Source organism: Canis lupus, chromosome 7 (assembly GCF_003254725.2).
Source record: "Canis lupus dingo isolate Sandy chromosome 7, ASM325472v2, whole genome shotgun sequence".
In the NCBI taxonomy this organism is placed as follows: domain Eukaryota; kingdom Metazoa; phylum Chordata; class Mammalia; order Carnivora; family Canidae; genus Canis; species Canis lupus.
In genome coordinates, this window is record NC_064249.1 from 48,338,116 (window position 1) to 48,353,312 (window position 15,197).

General features: G+C 36.1%; 1 protein-coding gene and 1 non-coding gene across 3 annotated transcripts in view; both read right to left on the reverse strand.

Annotated features, from left to right (window-relative positions):
* The window catches only part of PIK3C3 (phosphatidylinositol 3-kinase catalytic subunit type 3), a 137,679-nt gene that overhangs the window by 12,912 nt on the left and 109,570 nt on the right, over nucleotides 1-15,197 (reverse strand). The window contains exons 22-23 of one of the 2 annotated variants that reach the window (XM_025429020.3): nucleotides 10,010-10,178; nucleotides 2,871-2,961 (exon numbers count right to left, since the gene is read on the reverse strand). In XM_025429020.3, the coding sequence (XP_025284805.1) occupies nucleotides 2,871-2,961; nucleotides 10,010-10,178 (260 nt within the window). Of the gene's footprint in view, nucleotides 1-2,870; nucleotides 2,962-10,009; nucleotides 10,227-15,197 lie in introns of those variants that run through there. The other variant, XM_025429021.3, reaches the window with a different exon arrangement.
* LOC112648990 (U1 spliceosomal RNA) lies at nucleotides 4,667-4,830 on the reverse strand. The gene has a single exon (XR_003129425.1). It is a non-coding gene; the product is annotated as a U1 spliceosomal RNA (small nuclear RNA).

Genomic DNA, 15,197 nt, shown 5'->3' on the forward strand with positions numbered 1-15,197 from the left:
GTGATAAAAACTGAGCCCTCATCCAAATAACTGCTAAAAGAGAATCAATGCTATAATTGTTTGTAATAAGACACAGGATTACTAGAGAAAAATAAAACCTACATTACCAAAATTCAATTCAATCAGAGTGGATGTTATGGCTTGTATGTTTTAATAAACCCTATAGGCACCAAAGGTAATTTAATTATACAGGTCATTTGAAATAGATCTTCAGACAATTTGTAGCTTCTTATAATATATAGATACATATATTTCATTTTCTTAAAGATTTATTTATTTTTAGAAAGAGAGAGAGCAAGCATGGGGAGGGGCACAGGGAAAGACTCTTAAGTAGACTCCCCACTGAGTGCCGAGCCTGACATGGGCTCGATCTCAAGACCCTGAGATCATGACCTGAACTGAAATCAAGAGTCAGATGCTCAACTGACTGAAGCACACAGGCTTCAGCACACACACACATACACACACACACACACACACATTTGTATACTAAAAGACAATGCCACTAAGGTAGCTGTAACAAACGGGCACTGTCCTTAAACAATAAAATCAGTGATTTTCTAAAAAAGAAACAGAAACAGAACAAAATATCTAGTAAGAGCAAGAATGACATAATTAGCAGAAGAAACTGGAAGACTCAGTTTAACAAATACCATTAAGAGAACTTTTATAATTAACTTCTGAACAGGAGTGAAATCAGGAAAAAGTGCCTATATGACCAGAGGTAAACAGATTGAAAGTACACAAGTTCTGAATATATCATTACAAAAAAAAAAAAAAAAGAAGAAGAAGAAAGAAGAAGAAGAGAAAAGAAAGAAAGAAAAGAAAAGAAAAGAAAAGAAAAGAAAAGAAAAGAAAAGAAAAGAAAAGAAGGCAACAATGTTTAGTATCTAGTGCACCCATCAATTACATTACAGCCAAGGAAATTTTCATCAATCAATTACATTGTTTGATGAATGAGCTTTAGTCAATAAATTAAAAAATAAATGACAAAAAATAAGTCATGCCAAAAACCAGTGTGGTAACTAGTCTATTTCCTATGGAGAGAAGGGAGTTTACTGAAACAATGCTTGCTGGATAAAATAATAAACGAAGTCTTAATAAGACTAATTTTCTTAAATGGTTAAACAATAAAGTATTTACATTAAAAACCTCTCGTTATTTGTGATAGACTCAAAACTAGGTAGAAGAGATTCTTATTTATGTTTGCAATGGTATGGATATTTGTGCCCCTCTCTTCCTAAAATCTATGTTGAAATACCAATGCCCAGGGAATCCCTGGGTGGCTCAGCAGTTTAGCATCTGCCTTTGGCCCAGGGCGTGATCCTGGAGTCCCGGGATTGAGTCCCGCATTGGGCTCCCTGGATGGGGCCTGCCTCTCCCTCTGCCTTTATCTCTGCCTCTCTCTCTCTGTCTCATGAATAAATACATAAAATCTTAAAAAAAAAAAAAAAGAAAGAAAGAAATACCAATGCCCAAAAGTGAAAGATACTAGGGTAGTGCCTTTGGGAGGTGCTTAGGTCAGGAGAGTGGAACCCTCATGAATGGCATTAGTGCTCTTATAGAAGAGATCCCACAGAACTCCCTAGCTCTTCCACCAGATGAAGATATAAGAAGTCTTCAACTCAAAGAGGGCACTCACCTGACCAAACTGGCACCCTGATCTTGGACTTCCAGACTCCAAAACTATGAGAAATAAATTTGTTGTTTATAAGACATCCATTCTCTGGTACTTTGTCATAGAAGGCCAAATGAATGAGACAATGTTCAATCCAGAGGAATCTTTCTTTTTGTTTTTTTTTTTTTCTTAAAGATTTTATTTATTTGGTCATGAGAATACACAGAGAGGAGAGAGAGAGAGAGGCAGAGACACAGGCAGAGGGAGAAGCAGGCTCCATGCAGGGAGCCCAATGCGGGACTCGATCCTGGGTCTCCAGGATCACACTTTGGACTGAAGGCGGTGCTAAACCGCTGAGCCACCCAGGCTGTCCAAAGGAATCTTTCTAATAATGTTCAGAATCAGTTATGTCAAACCTTGCAGCTTTTGGGTTCCAATTATTATTTTCATCCCTCACAGAGTCTCCATCTCTAAGACGGCTACTGTCCATTAGTAATTATATACTTCCGCAAGGCAAAAAGCTATGCTAGCCTTCAAGTTCAATACTGATAATCACCTTGATATTGAAAATCATCTTATCTTTGGATTTTTTTAAAAAGTGCTTTCTATATACCACCTCCAACTCCCGCCCCTGCCAAATCAGAGAATCAGACCGTAATTCAGACAAAAATCTTCAAATCCGCTACCCTTTCTCCCATCTCTTGTTAGAATTCATGGTATGACAACTCTGAATCACTGTTCACCTACATGAAGACTATCCTTTTTTCTTTTCCTTGCAGGCTGAGTTGAAAGGCAGGTCTCTACTCTGCTGACACAGTAAGAAACCCCTGTAACTAAGGATATGGATGGGAAGGATTAAGAATGGCTCTTTTCTCCCAGTTAGGATTATAATAGTTTGCCTCTGATCTTTAGCATGCATAGCCTGGAAGTGCCAGGAACCAGATATTCTATCAGGAATATTAAAGAAGAGCTAAAAAATCTAGAAAAAAGAGCAAGGGTAATAGTAGTAAGCTTTCTCTCTAGATACAATGACCTAGTCACGTGACTGTGGGTATTATCAGAACTGGCTACAGGGACTGGAGAGGCTATTGCATTCTGAAAGGTGAAAAAATTATACAAAAGGTCTCTTTCTTAATTTATGTTACTTAAGACTCTAAAATCAGGAACATCAAGGGGAAATGGATAATTAAAACCTTAACATCCTTTATATATGAAAAGTAGACTATAATACCTGACAATGTATAAAAATTACCTTTTTCACAGTTTTATCTGGTTCAAGAGCAATATCTGGAATGTTTGCATCCACCATCAGGGAAAATAAATTCAAAATCAGGTTAGAATACCTAAAGGAGAGTGGAAAAGAAAAAAAATAGCAACATGTTAGAATTTTGCAATTCTTTCTCCTGTCAAGAATACTCCTAGAAGTAGTCATACTTGGATCTTTATTATTACTTCTACAAAAAATAGATTGTGCATAGAATGTGCCATTACCAGCTGTCTCAATGAAAAAGTAAGTTTGAATAATGATCTTATTCTGAGGTCTTGATAAAAGGCCCTTTCTAAGTCCCACACTATGGGATAAACTTTTGGAGTAGCCATCCAATGACATTCTTTTCATTCTTACAGTGAGGATAATTTCTCTAGAAGAAATCTAAGGAGAATCCATTTTATACCTAATTAGCATTTACTAAACACTGCTAGATGATGTCCAAGAATCTGCTACCTTAAGACTACCTCAATGTGTCAGAGATAAAGGAATGAAAAAGAGATGCTGTCATCCTACTGATCATTCAGGAACATCCCCTCAGGGATATAAATCACCATTTTAGGAACTATAGCAACTTGTCTGGATATAAGCAATCCTAAATGAAGGAGAAAACAGGTAATACTCTACTATATTAAGGATAGGCTAGATATATAAATAATATCATCTTTGGACTATGCTGGCCCCTATAGGAACTAAAGGTTTATTTTCACCAAACCTCAAACTCTCCTCTTCCTCTCCCTCTAGAAAGAATGGTACTATTCCAAATGTGCATTTTCAGAAGTGGAGCCTTGTGGGGAAAGGTATAAGTATATACTGGGTTTCTGCTCCAGAACACTCTCTCCTTGGGCAGTTATAATTTTTCTGGAGGGCTCCTTTTTAGCACTGCAGTAATAAAAGAAGTTCAAGTTTGACTCTGGGGGATGGATAAGAATAAAGGACGCTTTGGTTTTAGGCAATAAAGGCTTTTTAACTGATCTCAGTAATGTATCAACAAGTACCTTGCATGTTTTCTCTGAAGGTCAGACATTAGGTGATGCAGAATCTTTATTCCAGCCATCTACTTATCCATAATATAAAAAAGCACAACTTGTTACCTAAAAACTGGCTATTATTGAACTATCATGATAATGGAACTTGTAGACAAAAATGACTGTTCATATAAACCTCAAATTACCTATTTTATCATTTTTGAATTTTTATATTGTCCATGAAAATCAAGAGGGACCATAATTGGAAAAAAAAAAAAGGGACTACAATGAAAACTTATACCTTGAAGTCATCTAATCAAATTAGGCCCTAACTCACTTATATAGTAACAGCTAATCAGCTGTAACCTAGCTTTAAGTTACTAATTTTCTTGAGAGAATGGATTTTTCAAAAAAGTATCACAGATGTTATTCCATTTCTACTCATATAGTAATTGTATTTATTCAACCAACAAATACTCTATACATTGTTCTAGGCACAAGGACTACAGTGGTGAATTGAGCAAACAGGGTCCCTACATTCATGAAGTGGACATTCTGCAAGGGAATGGGGCAAGGGGATGGGAACTCACAAAATACAATGATAACATAATTTCAAACCTGGCTGACTGATAGAAAGATTTAAGAAAAAGAAAAACAAAAAATAGGGAAATGGGTCAGAGATTGATGGGGTAGGGAAAGGAACCATCAACCATCTTAGGCAGGTCTGATTTTATTCTAACTGTGCTGGGAAGCAGCAATTGAGTTTAAAGTGTGGAGCAACACACTCGGATATACATTTTTGTTTTACCCTTTTCAAGGGAAGTGCGAACACAGTCCCTCGCTAGCACAAATTATGCAGTTGAGTTTTCCACATTTGGGGAAATTGCAGGGTTAGGCACCTTTGGAGTACAATGAAGAAGGCTCACCCTTGGAAAACTACCTTCATGATCACGGTATCTCCCCTACCAGGTGAGTAGGAGATACACACATTTCAAAAGGAATGGAGTCAGGGAAACTATCTGACTGATGTCTAGGTAGGAAAGAAACAATAAAGATGTTCTCAGGCTGTAGTTTAGAGATGGAGGGGCAGACAGTGCTGATGGGTTTCAACGAAGTAGGGGGGAGAAGGCAGAGGAACTGAATGTCAAGGATTGAGCCTAAGCAATGGGAAACTATGGTTGTTCACCACAATAAGAAACAGAATGAGCAAAGAGCAGGACTTGGGACAGGGAAGCAGTAATGTTCTGTTTTAGACACACTGAATTTAAATGCCTACCAGATTCTTAGTCAAGATGTCAAGCAGACAGAGAACTCAGAGGGGATATCTGGGCTGATGGCATCAGTTCAAAACATCAGCATTTGGATCCTAATTAAAGTCACAGGTCTGGATGAAAATGCAGGGGAGGGGAGGGGACAATCCAGAACTAAATGCTTTATACTGACAATGAAACTTCTAGACAGTTCAGTACGTAAAGGTCAGACAGCAGAGTGAAGAAATCAGCAAAGCAGCAAAAGTAGCCAGCAAGGCAAAAAGGAAACAGAGGAGTGGGTTACACCAAATCTTAAGAAAGGTTTTCAGGGACAAAGGAGTGCTCAACTGTGTCAAAGATGCTAGGAATCCATGAGATTTCATATAGGTAACTGTTTATCTTGATAAAATTAGTTTTAATAGCAGAGTAGGGCTGGAAGACTTACTGGAGAAGGTTGAAGGCAGAAGAAGAAGCAAGTTAGTGGAGACAGTGAGAACAGACCTTTTTAAAAGGAGATGGGCTATGAAAGAGAATAAAGAACTAGGGCAAGAATGCAGTATCTTACTAGACTTCTACTTACTAGACTTCTTCCCACTAGAGGTCAGTGGCACTCACCTCATTGTGACAACAAAACTGTCTCTGGACATTGCAAAACGTGCTCTGGGGGAAAGAAGAGTGCAAAATAGCTCCAATGGTGAGAACACCATGGCTGTTGGCTTTACTTCAGTAACATACAGTTGCTGCACTGTACACATGAAATAGGAAGGCACACTGTTCTGATGAGAAATGAAGTAGCAGAAGGTAAGGTTATAGGATTGGATAAAAATGTGTAAGAAAGTTTAGAGAGAAAAGCAATGATAGTTTGAAGCCATAAAATTCAGTGGAGAAAAGAGAAAAGTAGGAATATCACGTAGATTTTATATGGTGGAATGCTGACAAGACTGGATATATCAATGAGGTTACAGACTTCTAAGGAATGAGTATAATGCAAAAATAAGCTGTAAGGATAGAAAACGCTGGTCAGAGAATGAAAAGCCTGAAACTGAGATTTTGGAGGGCTAAATTAATGGTACTGATGAAAGGGAGTGGACAAGGCTGGCTCTACATTGAGAAGGTGGCACTCAGATATCGGTTGTGGTTGGAGCATTCAACACATGAATGCTGAGGGCACAGCAGCAGTTGTGAAGAAGGCAACACAAGTTTTCAAAGAACAGAGCATGATGGTAGCAATGGGGAGGATATCTATTGGTGTGATCCCATGATGTCTGTGCCTCTGCTTCTCTTCTTTAAGCAAGCAAGGAAACGCAATAGGGAGCAACGAGGGCACCAAGCTTTGAGCTATGTAGGATATGGAAACAAAGAAGATCCACTTGAGAGGGCTGTAAGACCATGGTCTTAGCAGAGTACAGCCAGCTGCTAGGTCATTAAAAAAACATGCTCTTTCAATGAACCCTCAATTATTCACACTCTGCTCTGTTGACTAGACACTTTTTCCCAATCTTGCCATAAGGGAATATCAGAATATATCACAGGGTAGATTCCCAGAGTAACACAGGGAGGGAAATGCAAGGCTCAATTTTGAAAGGGCTATTTCAGAGGTTCTCAAAGCTGCCCATTAGATTCACCTGGGAGCTTCTTAAAAATATTAACGCCTGAGCCCAAGCCCAGACCAAGTAAATCTGACTGGCCCCCAAACTATTTTTCTCCCTAAAGTTCCCCCAGGTAATTCTAATGGACAGCCAGGATCTATGTTAAAATGTTTGCCTTCATGGAAGCATATGTGTGCTTCTCTTTTAAAAGGAAAATATTAATGTTTTCTGGAACATCTGTTGTTTTTAATTTAGCCACCCATGCTTCTATTATTGTAGCAAAAGAAAACAAAATGTAAATAAATATAAAATAGGATATTCTATAAGTTTAAACACCCAACTACATTATAGAAAATCTATCACTACATTAACTGTATTAATCTTTTACCTCTGTTGCTATGAACCTGCATTTTTCCATTTAAGATAGGGCATGTGACCCTAACAGAAAGTATATATTAAACAGACTAGTCATTCAATATCCTACCCAAAAAAAATAGATTTAAAGATTACTGGACATCTTTAAAAACATTACCAAAATAAAATAAAAAGTCACGTCTAAATTGTTCAGTGAAAACCTTCAACATTAGAAATAGAAATGCATTTAACTGTATCATGTGAGGTTTCCTACAGTGTTCCAGAGGTCTATTTCCCCTACAGTATATTCACTTTGCATCCAACAAATATCAAAAAAGAATCCTATTTTTTTAAAAAAAGATTTATTTAATAAGTATACTACTTGAAGGAGGGAGAACAGTGAAGCTAATGATGAAAGGAAGTATGATCAATATAACATCATGGCCATTTGGTAATTATGCAAACATTCTCAATGTAAAAACTTTCGAATGCATTCCCAATTTCAGAATTTTTACTGAAAAATTTAGGCCATCTCTGTATCCTAAGTGTCTATTAATGTTTGGCATAGACATGGGTTAAGAGAAAGAGTTATGTTTCCCTTGGACATTTAAAATATTTTAGCATTACTCTTACCATGAGACAGCATTCAAAAACCAAATTTACCAACTAATTACTGGTGTAGTGGATACTGATTCATCATGTATTTTGTTACAAGAAAATCATAACGACACCATAACATGTGTTCTGTCATCTACACAACTGCAATCATTCATTACTTAGTTCAAAAAGGACTGCTGTGTTTACACAGTCCAATGTTAGTGAATGGTTTCTTGCTGCAGAAAACGATCAGCCATTAACAAAAACCATGAAAGAAGGTGGTCTGTCATTACTACAAACCCTAATTTTAAAAAGTGCCAAATAATCTTAGCTCTAAACACAACTTCTAAGTATCAGGTTCATTCTTATGTCATAAAGCCAATTTTTTTTACTAACAAAACCATATTCTAAAATATAACAAAATATAAATATTGGGGGAACCTGGCAAATCAGTTGGTTAAGCATCTCATTCTTAGGTTCCACTCAGGTCACGGTGTCAGGGTCATGAGGCTGAGCCCTGCCATCAGCTCTCTGTGTTCAGCACAGAGTCTGCTTGAGACTCTCTCCCTCTCCATCTGCCCCTCCCCACTATACTCTCTCTCTCTTCAAAATAAATAAGTAAAATCTTTAAAAATATTAAAAATTAAAAAAAGAAATGCTGATCAAAAGATTAGGGTCCAACTTAACTATAGTGAAATTTTAAAAAACAAAAAATAAAGTTTTCATGAAGACTTAACATAAACTTACTTAGATTCATCTTAGTGATTTTTCTTAGTAGTGATAAAAGTTAACTTTGGCTCCACATTAATAACCTGCCTGTTTTCTCATTCTACTGAATTGCTACTAATCCATTATCAATGACAGTTTATAAAGCACATTGTTTTCCTTCTGCTTTCAGTAAGATAGAGCACCTGTGACATTTCTCTAGTTATCATTTCATATCATTCCATCTGCCTCGTCACTGAGATGCCATGGTTCCATCTAGTTTTTGGTAGGCTTTGACTATTTTAAATTAAAAATCCCAGATATTAAAGTGGAACTCTCATCTCATCTCTCTGAAAGTGCTTCTGTATCACCAGACAAATCAAAGAGCACTGATCTTCTCATTATTCTTCTAGCATTATTCTTTTAGCATTTCTGGTCAGTAAAACTGAGTCACTCTGCCACCTAAAGGATAGTGTGGCTATTTGTAAAATGTACGGCATAGTTTGTGACACATGGTACAGACTGAGTTAACAATGAAGGCCTAATGAGTCACTGCAAAGATGAAATCTGATTAACAGAGTACAGCCATTCTCCTAGGACCAGCAGCATCGACATCACCCAGGAACATGGTCTCATCTCAGATACGAAGCAGAAGTTCTGGAGGTTCTCATATAGATACCAAAGGTTCTCATTTAATAAACATACAGAATGTCTATGTTCTAACCACTGTATGAGTAGCCGAGGTTACAAAGACAAGACAGAGCCCACATGCATAGGCAACTTATTATGTGTCGGTTATATTTTCACTGGGAAAAGGTGAAAGAAGGTACGTCTCCTGGGCTAGGGGTTTCTGCAAAGTTAAGCTAGGTCAAATGATCCTGTCATTTTTTACTAACCATCACAACAAACATTATTTTTTTTCCCTGATGATATATGATGTTAAGTCCTAAGTAAACTAGGATGAAGAAAGCGGAAATAGAATGGTATTGGAGAAAGAAGAAGGGATAGAGAAAAATCAACTGTCTTATAGCAGGATAACTGATGAGGTGCTAAAAAGAGACAAAATTATATGTAACATTTATTCTTCCATCATTTAACAAACTTCTCAGAGCTCCTGAAGAGCCACCAAAACTAAGGCTGATAATGTTGCTACAGAATAAAAATGAATGGATTAGTATCACTTTAAACCAGCTAAATGCTTCATTCTTTGATAAAGAAGAAGGAAATGAGCTTGGGAGACGGAAAAGAACTTAATATCGTGATTATAATCCTTCAAGACTGGCTTCAGGGAGATGTGAATGGTTACGAAGCTGCTTAATCTTTTCTCTCTCCCAGCACTGGCAAAGCACACAGAACATATTTTATTAAAATGATTTTAACCCACTGATTTTGAAACCTCCATGTTCACCTAATCTTATATAATGCCAGCTTCCTATTTGGTGGGATTTAGTAATCATATAATTAGTGGGAAAGCAAGAAATTCTTTTTTCTTTTGCTATCAGACTGTTCATCAAAATAAACATTAAATGTGCATTAAGAAATACTGTTCCCTGTGTCATTCTGGAAAAGAGTGATGCTAAAGAATGTATACATTTAAACAACTCTTCTTGCTCTACAAAATGAAATTATCAAAATTCTTTACATCAAGCAAATTAACTTACCTTCGAAGGTGAAGAAAAGCTGTGTAACACTGTTTGCGGAACTCTTGGTACTGCTCACTCTGGGTGCCCCCCATTCCTTCTACCATTTCTTTATTCAGCTTCATTGGAGGAGGAAGAGGCTTTGGATCGCGACCCAAAATATATCCGAAGTCTATGTGGAAAAGTTTGCCTGGATGTTGATGAGAAACTCATTTGTTTCCAGAATTATCTTTAAAAACTAAGACGGGGATAGGTCATATAATTGGCATAAGCAGTCTCCATAAAAAATAGTAATTCATGATGAAGTCTATTAAATTGTTTAATCATCTAACTCAGGCTTGGGAGTGATCTTCAGAGTATACTACAGTTCATTTTAACTTACATTTATTCAGATGAAACTGCAGTTAAAATAATCTCAGAGTAATATTAATTTATATTCCACTTTCAGATCTCCAGAATCAAAGACAGCTGGAGGCTAGATAACTTTTTAAGGTATTAGCAGAAATTAGTATCTTATAGCAAATTTCTCATGCTAAAAGTTTACACAAACTCCATTCAAAAGCAGAAGATCTTGTCTTTTAAGTATTCCTGAGATGAATCCTTTAACTTATCACTATTCCCCTTGCCAAAACAAAATCCCCCAAATTTCAAATTACATTCTTAGCTTCATCTGAACCACTTTCAACTAATCCATGTTACTCAGTAGCTTCAGAGTAGGAAGTCACAATATTTATGTCTGTCGAGAGCTGAAGACAGCTGCAGTGCTATGACAACAAACCCTAGGACAGTTACCTAAACTCATAGACAAGATAGGTAAGAATGTGACTGATCATTCACTTTAGAGAATGATTCACCATTGAATTCATAAAGCATCTTCTGACTTACAAGTAGTATAAAAAAGTCATACATTTTAACAAAAAAAGTAGCCGCCAGGATCCCACAACCCAAGTTCCCCCCAAAGAAGACATTTATGCTCATTTTATGTACTGCTGTATCCCCAGCCTCAGAATAGTTTCTGGCAGTCAGTAAGCACTCACTATCAAATGAAGAAATTAATTCATTTAAAAAGCTATCCAAAAATCTCCCTAGTGCAATCTGCCCACTCTTGTTTGTCTTAGAATATATAACCTGTTTTATGTGAAAACCTATCCTTCACCATTGTATTTGGGAAGCTTAGGTACCCCAACCCATCATCCCCTTCAAGGGCAGCAGCCAAAAACTTTCCTTCTTCAAGTACATGTATTGACTTTGGATATACTTTTGCCATCTTGTAAAATATTTTTATACATCAATTCTATCCACTAACACATTAACTAAAACCTCTACTCTTTCTCTGAGCATTATTACTGTTACTTGTAAATGTTATCCTCCAACATTTAGTCACTGTTGGAAATATAAAACAATGATGGGCACAGAACTGACTCTAGATGTGGCCCTGGAGTCCCAAGTGAACAGTAATGTATGGCGGGCCCTCTGAGTCAGCAGTGTAACTGCTCTTGAGTACAACTGACACCTTGTTTCACTTGATCAGGTATCAGGAAACAGTCTAAATGTCTACTGTTACGGCAATTATTTCCAACTAAGCTATAGAGGAGTGTGTCAAGCAAAATAACTAAAAAACTTCGTTTAAGTCAAGAATAGTTACATCCATAGCCTTGTCCCATTTTAGAAGCTATGTCCCTAAGAGGAAAAAATCATTTTAGTCTGAATGCAAAACCAAATCAAGCTATTTAATATCTAATGACCAGATCTCTTAAAGATACTTACAAATGTTTAACTTCAATACTTCAATCACCATTTTTTAAAAAAATTAAAATGCTGAACTCTGTTCAAAAATAAACATTAATAACTACCATTTTAAAGATGTTTAAAATATACTGAACTGGTATTTACGTCTCTTATATCTGAGATCACAAGTGCGAGGAATTAAAGGGATAAGCAGTCTTATTATTTGCCACTCCTCCCAGGCATTGTTCTTACAATGAAAAACTAAATAATACAGTAAGTTGGAAATCCTATACAACTGTGAAAATGAGAAAGAACTTCAGATTGTCAAGGCCAGATAATTTTAAAAGTCCAAATTTAAGGAAAATTTAAGGCAATAATGATATTAAATTTAAGTAAAATTCAAAGTAGATACTGGTACTGTTTTCAAACAACAGCAAAGAAAACTACACTGAAAATTGTCTGGAGTAGACAGTGGACATTGTACTACATCTATGATATAAAGTTCATATGTAAAGAGAAACAACAGCTTACACATGAATGAGTATCCAAAGGTTTAAACACTATCATCATCTGGTTATAGAATAAGTGGCCATTATCAATGTAACCACTCTACTGAAAACCAGTTTTCCATTTATCCACATCATCTCCTTGTCTTTTTTTTTTTTTTAAAGCTTATACCAGGATTAAAATGTTCTGTTCAAATTGGAAAACTGATGGAAGTCTCTAAAGAACTTTTTAAACGAATGTGTATATCAAGTAGAGTAAATGACAGCTGGGGGAGGTGAGGGATAAAGAATTATAATTAGATATAGAGAGCAAGGAACCAGAAGAGAATTGAAAAAGGGCTTTGTCAACCCCCAACCTCAAACCCTCCTCCACCCCAGCCTTGCTCTCAAAATAAAAAGTAACAGCTTAGTGAAATGGTTTCTCTAGCTCACACCAGGGCAACCTACATCAGCATCCATCTGGTAAAGAGTTACTAGTGAGGCTCCTACCCCACCTATTCATATCAAAACACTTCAGCCAAGTGTGTAATGAAACTATTTCTTCATTTAGCTTTCTCCCCCAGGTTAAACTCTTCCTGAACCATTTAGTCTTATAATCAAGAATCTTGCTTTATTTTTGTATAGTACTGAAACCTAGGATAAGGCCTAGCATTCAGAAGCACTTAGTTGGACTATTTTGCACTATTCTGATAACCACTGTTATCTCAAATTCACATTTACAGCTTAGACTTTAAAAACATTAATACAAGAAATTTCCTTCTAGAAAACAGTTCTTATGGGAAGTTGTTTTGTTTTAAAATTTTTGTATGTTTATTTCCATGAAGATCTATAATAAAATTACCAGATGCTGAGTCTGGATCACCTAGATCCTTATTACTTAGTACTACCTTGTGATTTCAGTGTTTTGGACTGGGTTAGTATTAAACAACAAGGCTACTTCAATTACTTCAGGCTAACACTAACAGAAGCACAATTGGTTATACCTTGAAATTACATGACAACATCCTGAACAAATGAAGGTTATAAAGTAGTTCAAGTAGAGAAAAGTAGTTTAAGAATATTCACATGGGATATATTAATTAACAGCACTCTGAACCCATACTATACTATCTATACCATACTCATACTACAAATGACAATTTCGTGTCAATATTATTTCATCTGTCACGTTAATGTTGTTGGATTACATTTTGCTAATCTGTAACATGATTTAATTCATAAACCTGTTTTTACTTTATAGTTATAGAAGAGTAGATGCATAAGAAGTCAACATCAGGTTTTATATTATATATACTTAAGATTATAAAATGTAACGTCAATACAATGGATCTCACTTCTATTTAAAACAATTCTGTGTATTACTCATGATTGAAAAACACCATTTCAGAATTCCAAAATGGGCTTCACAGGTCCCTAGCCACAATAAAATTGATTTTGGGGGGAAATCCATAGACTCCACCAAATTCCCCAGGGAAAGTCCATGATTCCAAAAAAGATGAGAAACAATTTTTAGAATAAGGAGTTTGATAACTGTAGTGCTTACAAGGGAAGCATTGTCTCCTAATTCTTTAAAAGTTCAAGGGAGTATAAAATCACTGAATTTTCCATGAGTTGGTAAAAAGTCCCTAATCAAATTCTGTTAAGGATTTCACTGACTTCAACAATACATGTATTCTCTGTTCAGCTAAGCTAAGCACTTCATTTTGTGCTTTACTCTCACTCTAAGGTCCCACTTGTTAGACGAATACCATTCTACTCTTCAAGAGGAAAAGAGATGAGAAGCTTACAATATTATAGGTAGAGGTAAACTTTCCTTGGTTTTGTTTAATTCTTTAAATAATTTTTTGTTTTGGGGCACCTGGGTGGCTCGGTCAGTTAAGCATCTGACTCTTGGTTTTGGCTCAGGCCATGATCTCAGGGTCATGGGATCCAGCTCCATGTTGGGCTTTGTGCTCAGTGGGGAGTCTGCTTGACAATTCTCTCCCCCTGTCCCTCCCCCAACTCGTACAAGCCCTCTCTCTGTGAAATAAATGAATCTTCAAAACAAAATGTTTTGTTTCATTACCAATATATGTTTCTAATGATACATAGCACTTGAGCAGATAACCTATCTGACCCATCTTTGATTCAAAACTGATTTTTAAAAATAAATCATACTATCCTACTATCAAACTGTATCAGCCATCATACATGCCTTACTTAATGGGCTCCATCCTTTAATAGGAAACTTAGCTCCACTTTTCTCCATTTCACTACACCCATTACTGGAATTCCAATGTCAGCTCTGCATCATTGCTTGCAAATGGAGAGTATATTTCTAACCTTCTTGTAAGAAAACTCTCAAAGAACAGGATTACTCCTTAATTCTAAGGCATAAAAGATTCAATATCTAACAATGAAACCATTATTATGTTTTGCAAGTTCAAAGAGTCATGTATTCTGAAAAGAGGCTATTAATGTTTTAAGAAAATTCATCCGCGTTGATACCAAACGGAATGGTTCTTTAAAAGTTAATGTCTAAAATGAAACTTGTAATGATTTAAAACATGCACTTCATGAAATAAAAAAATGCTTAATCAAGATATTCAGGAGGTATGGGCTTATTCAAATCTATTAACAAATCTATTAACAGTCAAGAGTTAAAGTGTACATAAAACAAACTGAATGCTGGTTGTAATTGCCTTTTGTCCCTGACTTGCAGTACAAAGGGAATAAGAGGTGCTAATTAAATTTTCTTGTCATTTGAGTAAGTGACATTAACTTATCTCTAAAATTGTAGTCCAGAGTGTAGTTCTTGGGTTAAAGAGAATAGACACTGCTGAAGTAAATAGTATTTCATAGTAGAGGTTATTTTTTTTAATTTCCCTTTGTCTATCTAATAATTATATATGACCAACCTCAAAGCTGTACTTACTACATTTTTTTACACCTAAGCTTAATTCTTCTCTTTGACTCTCTTTTCTCCATAATACACT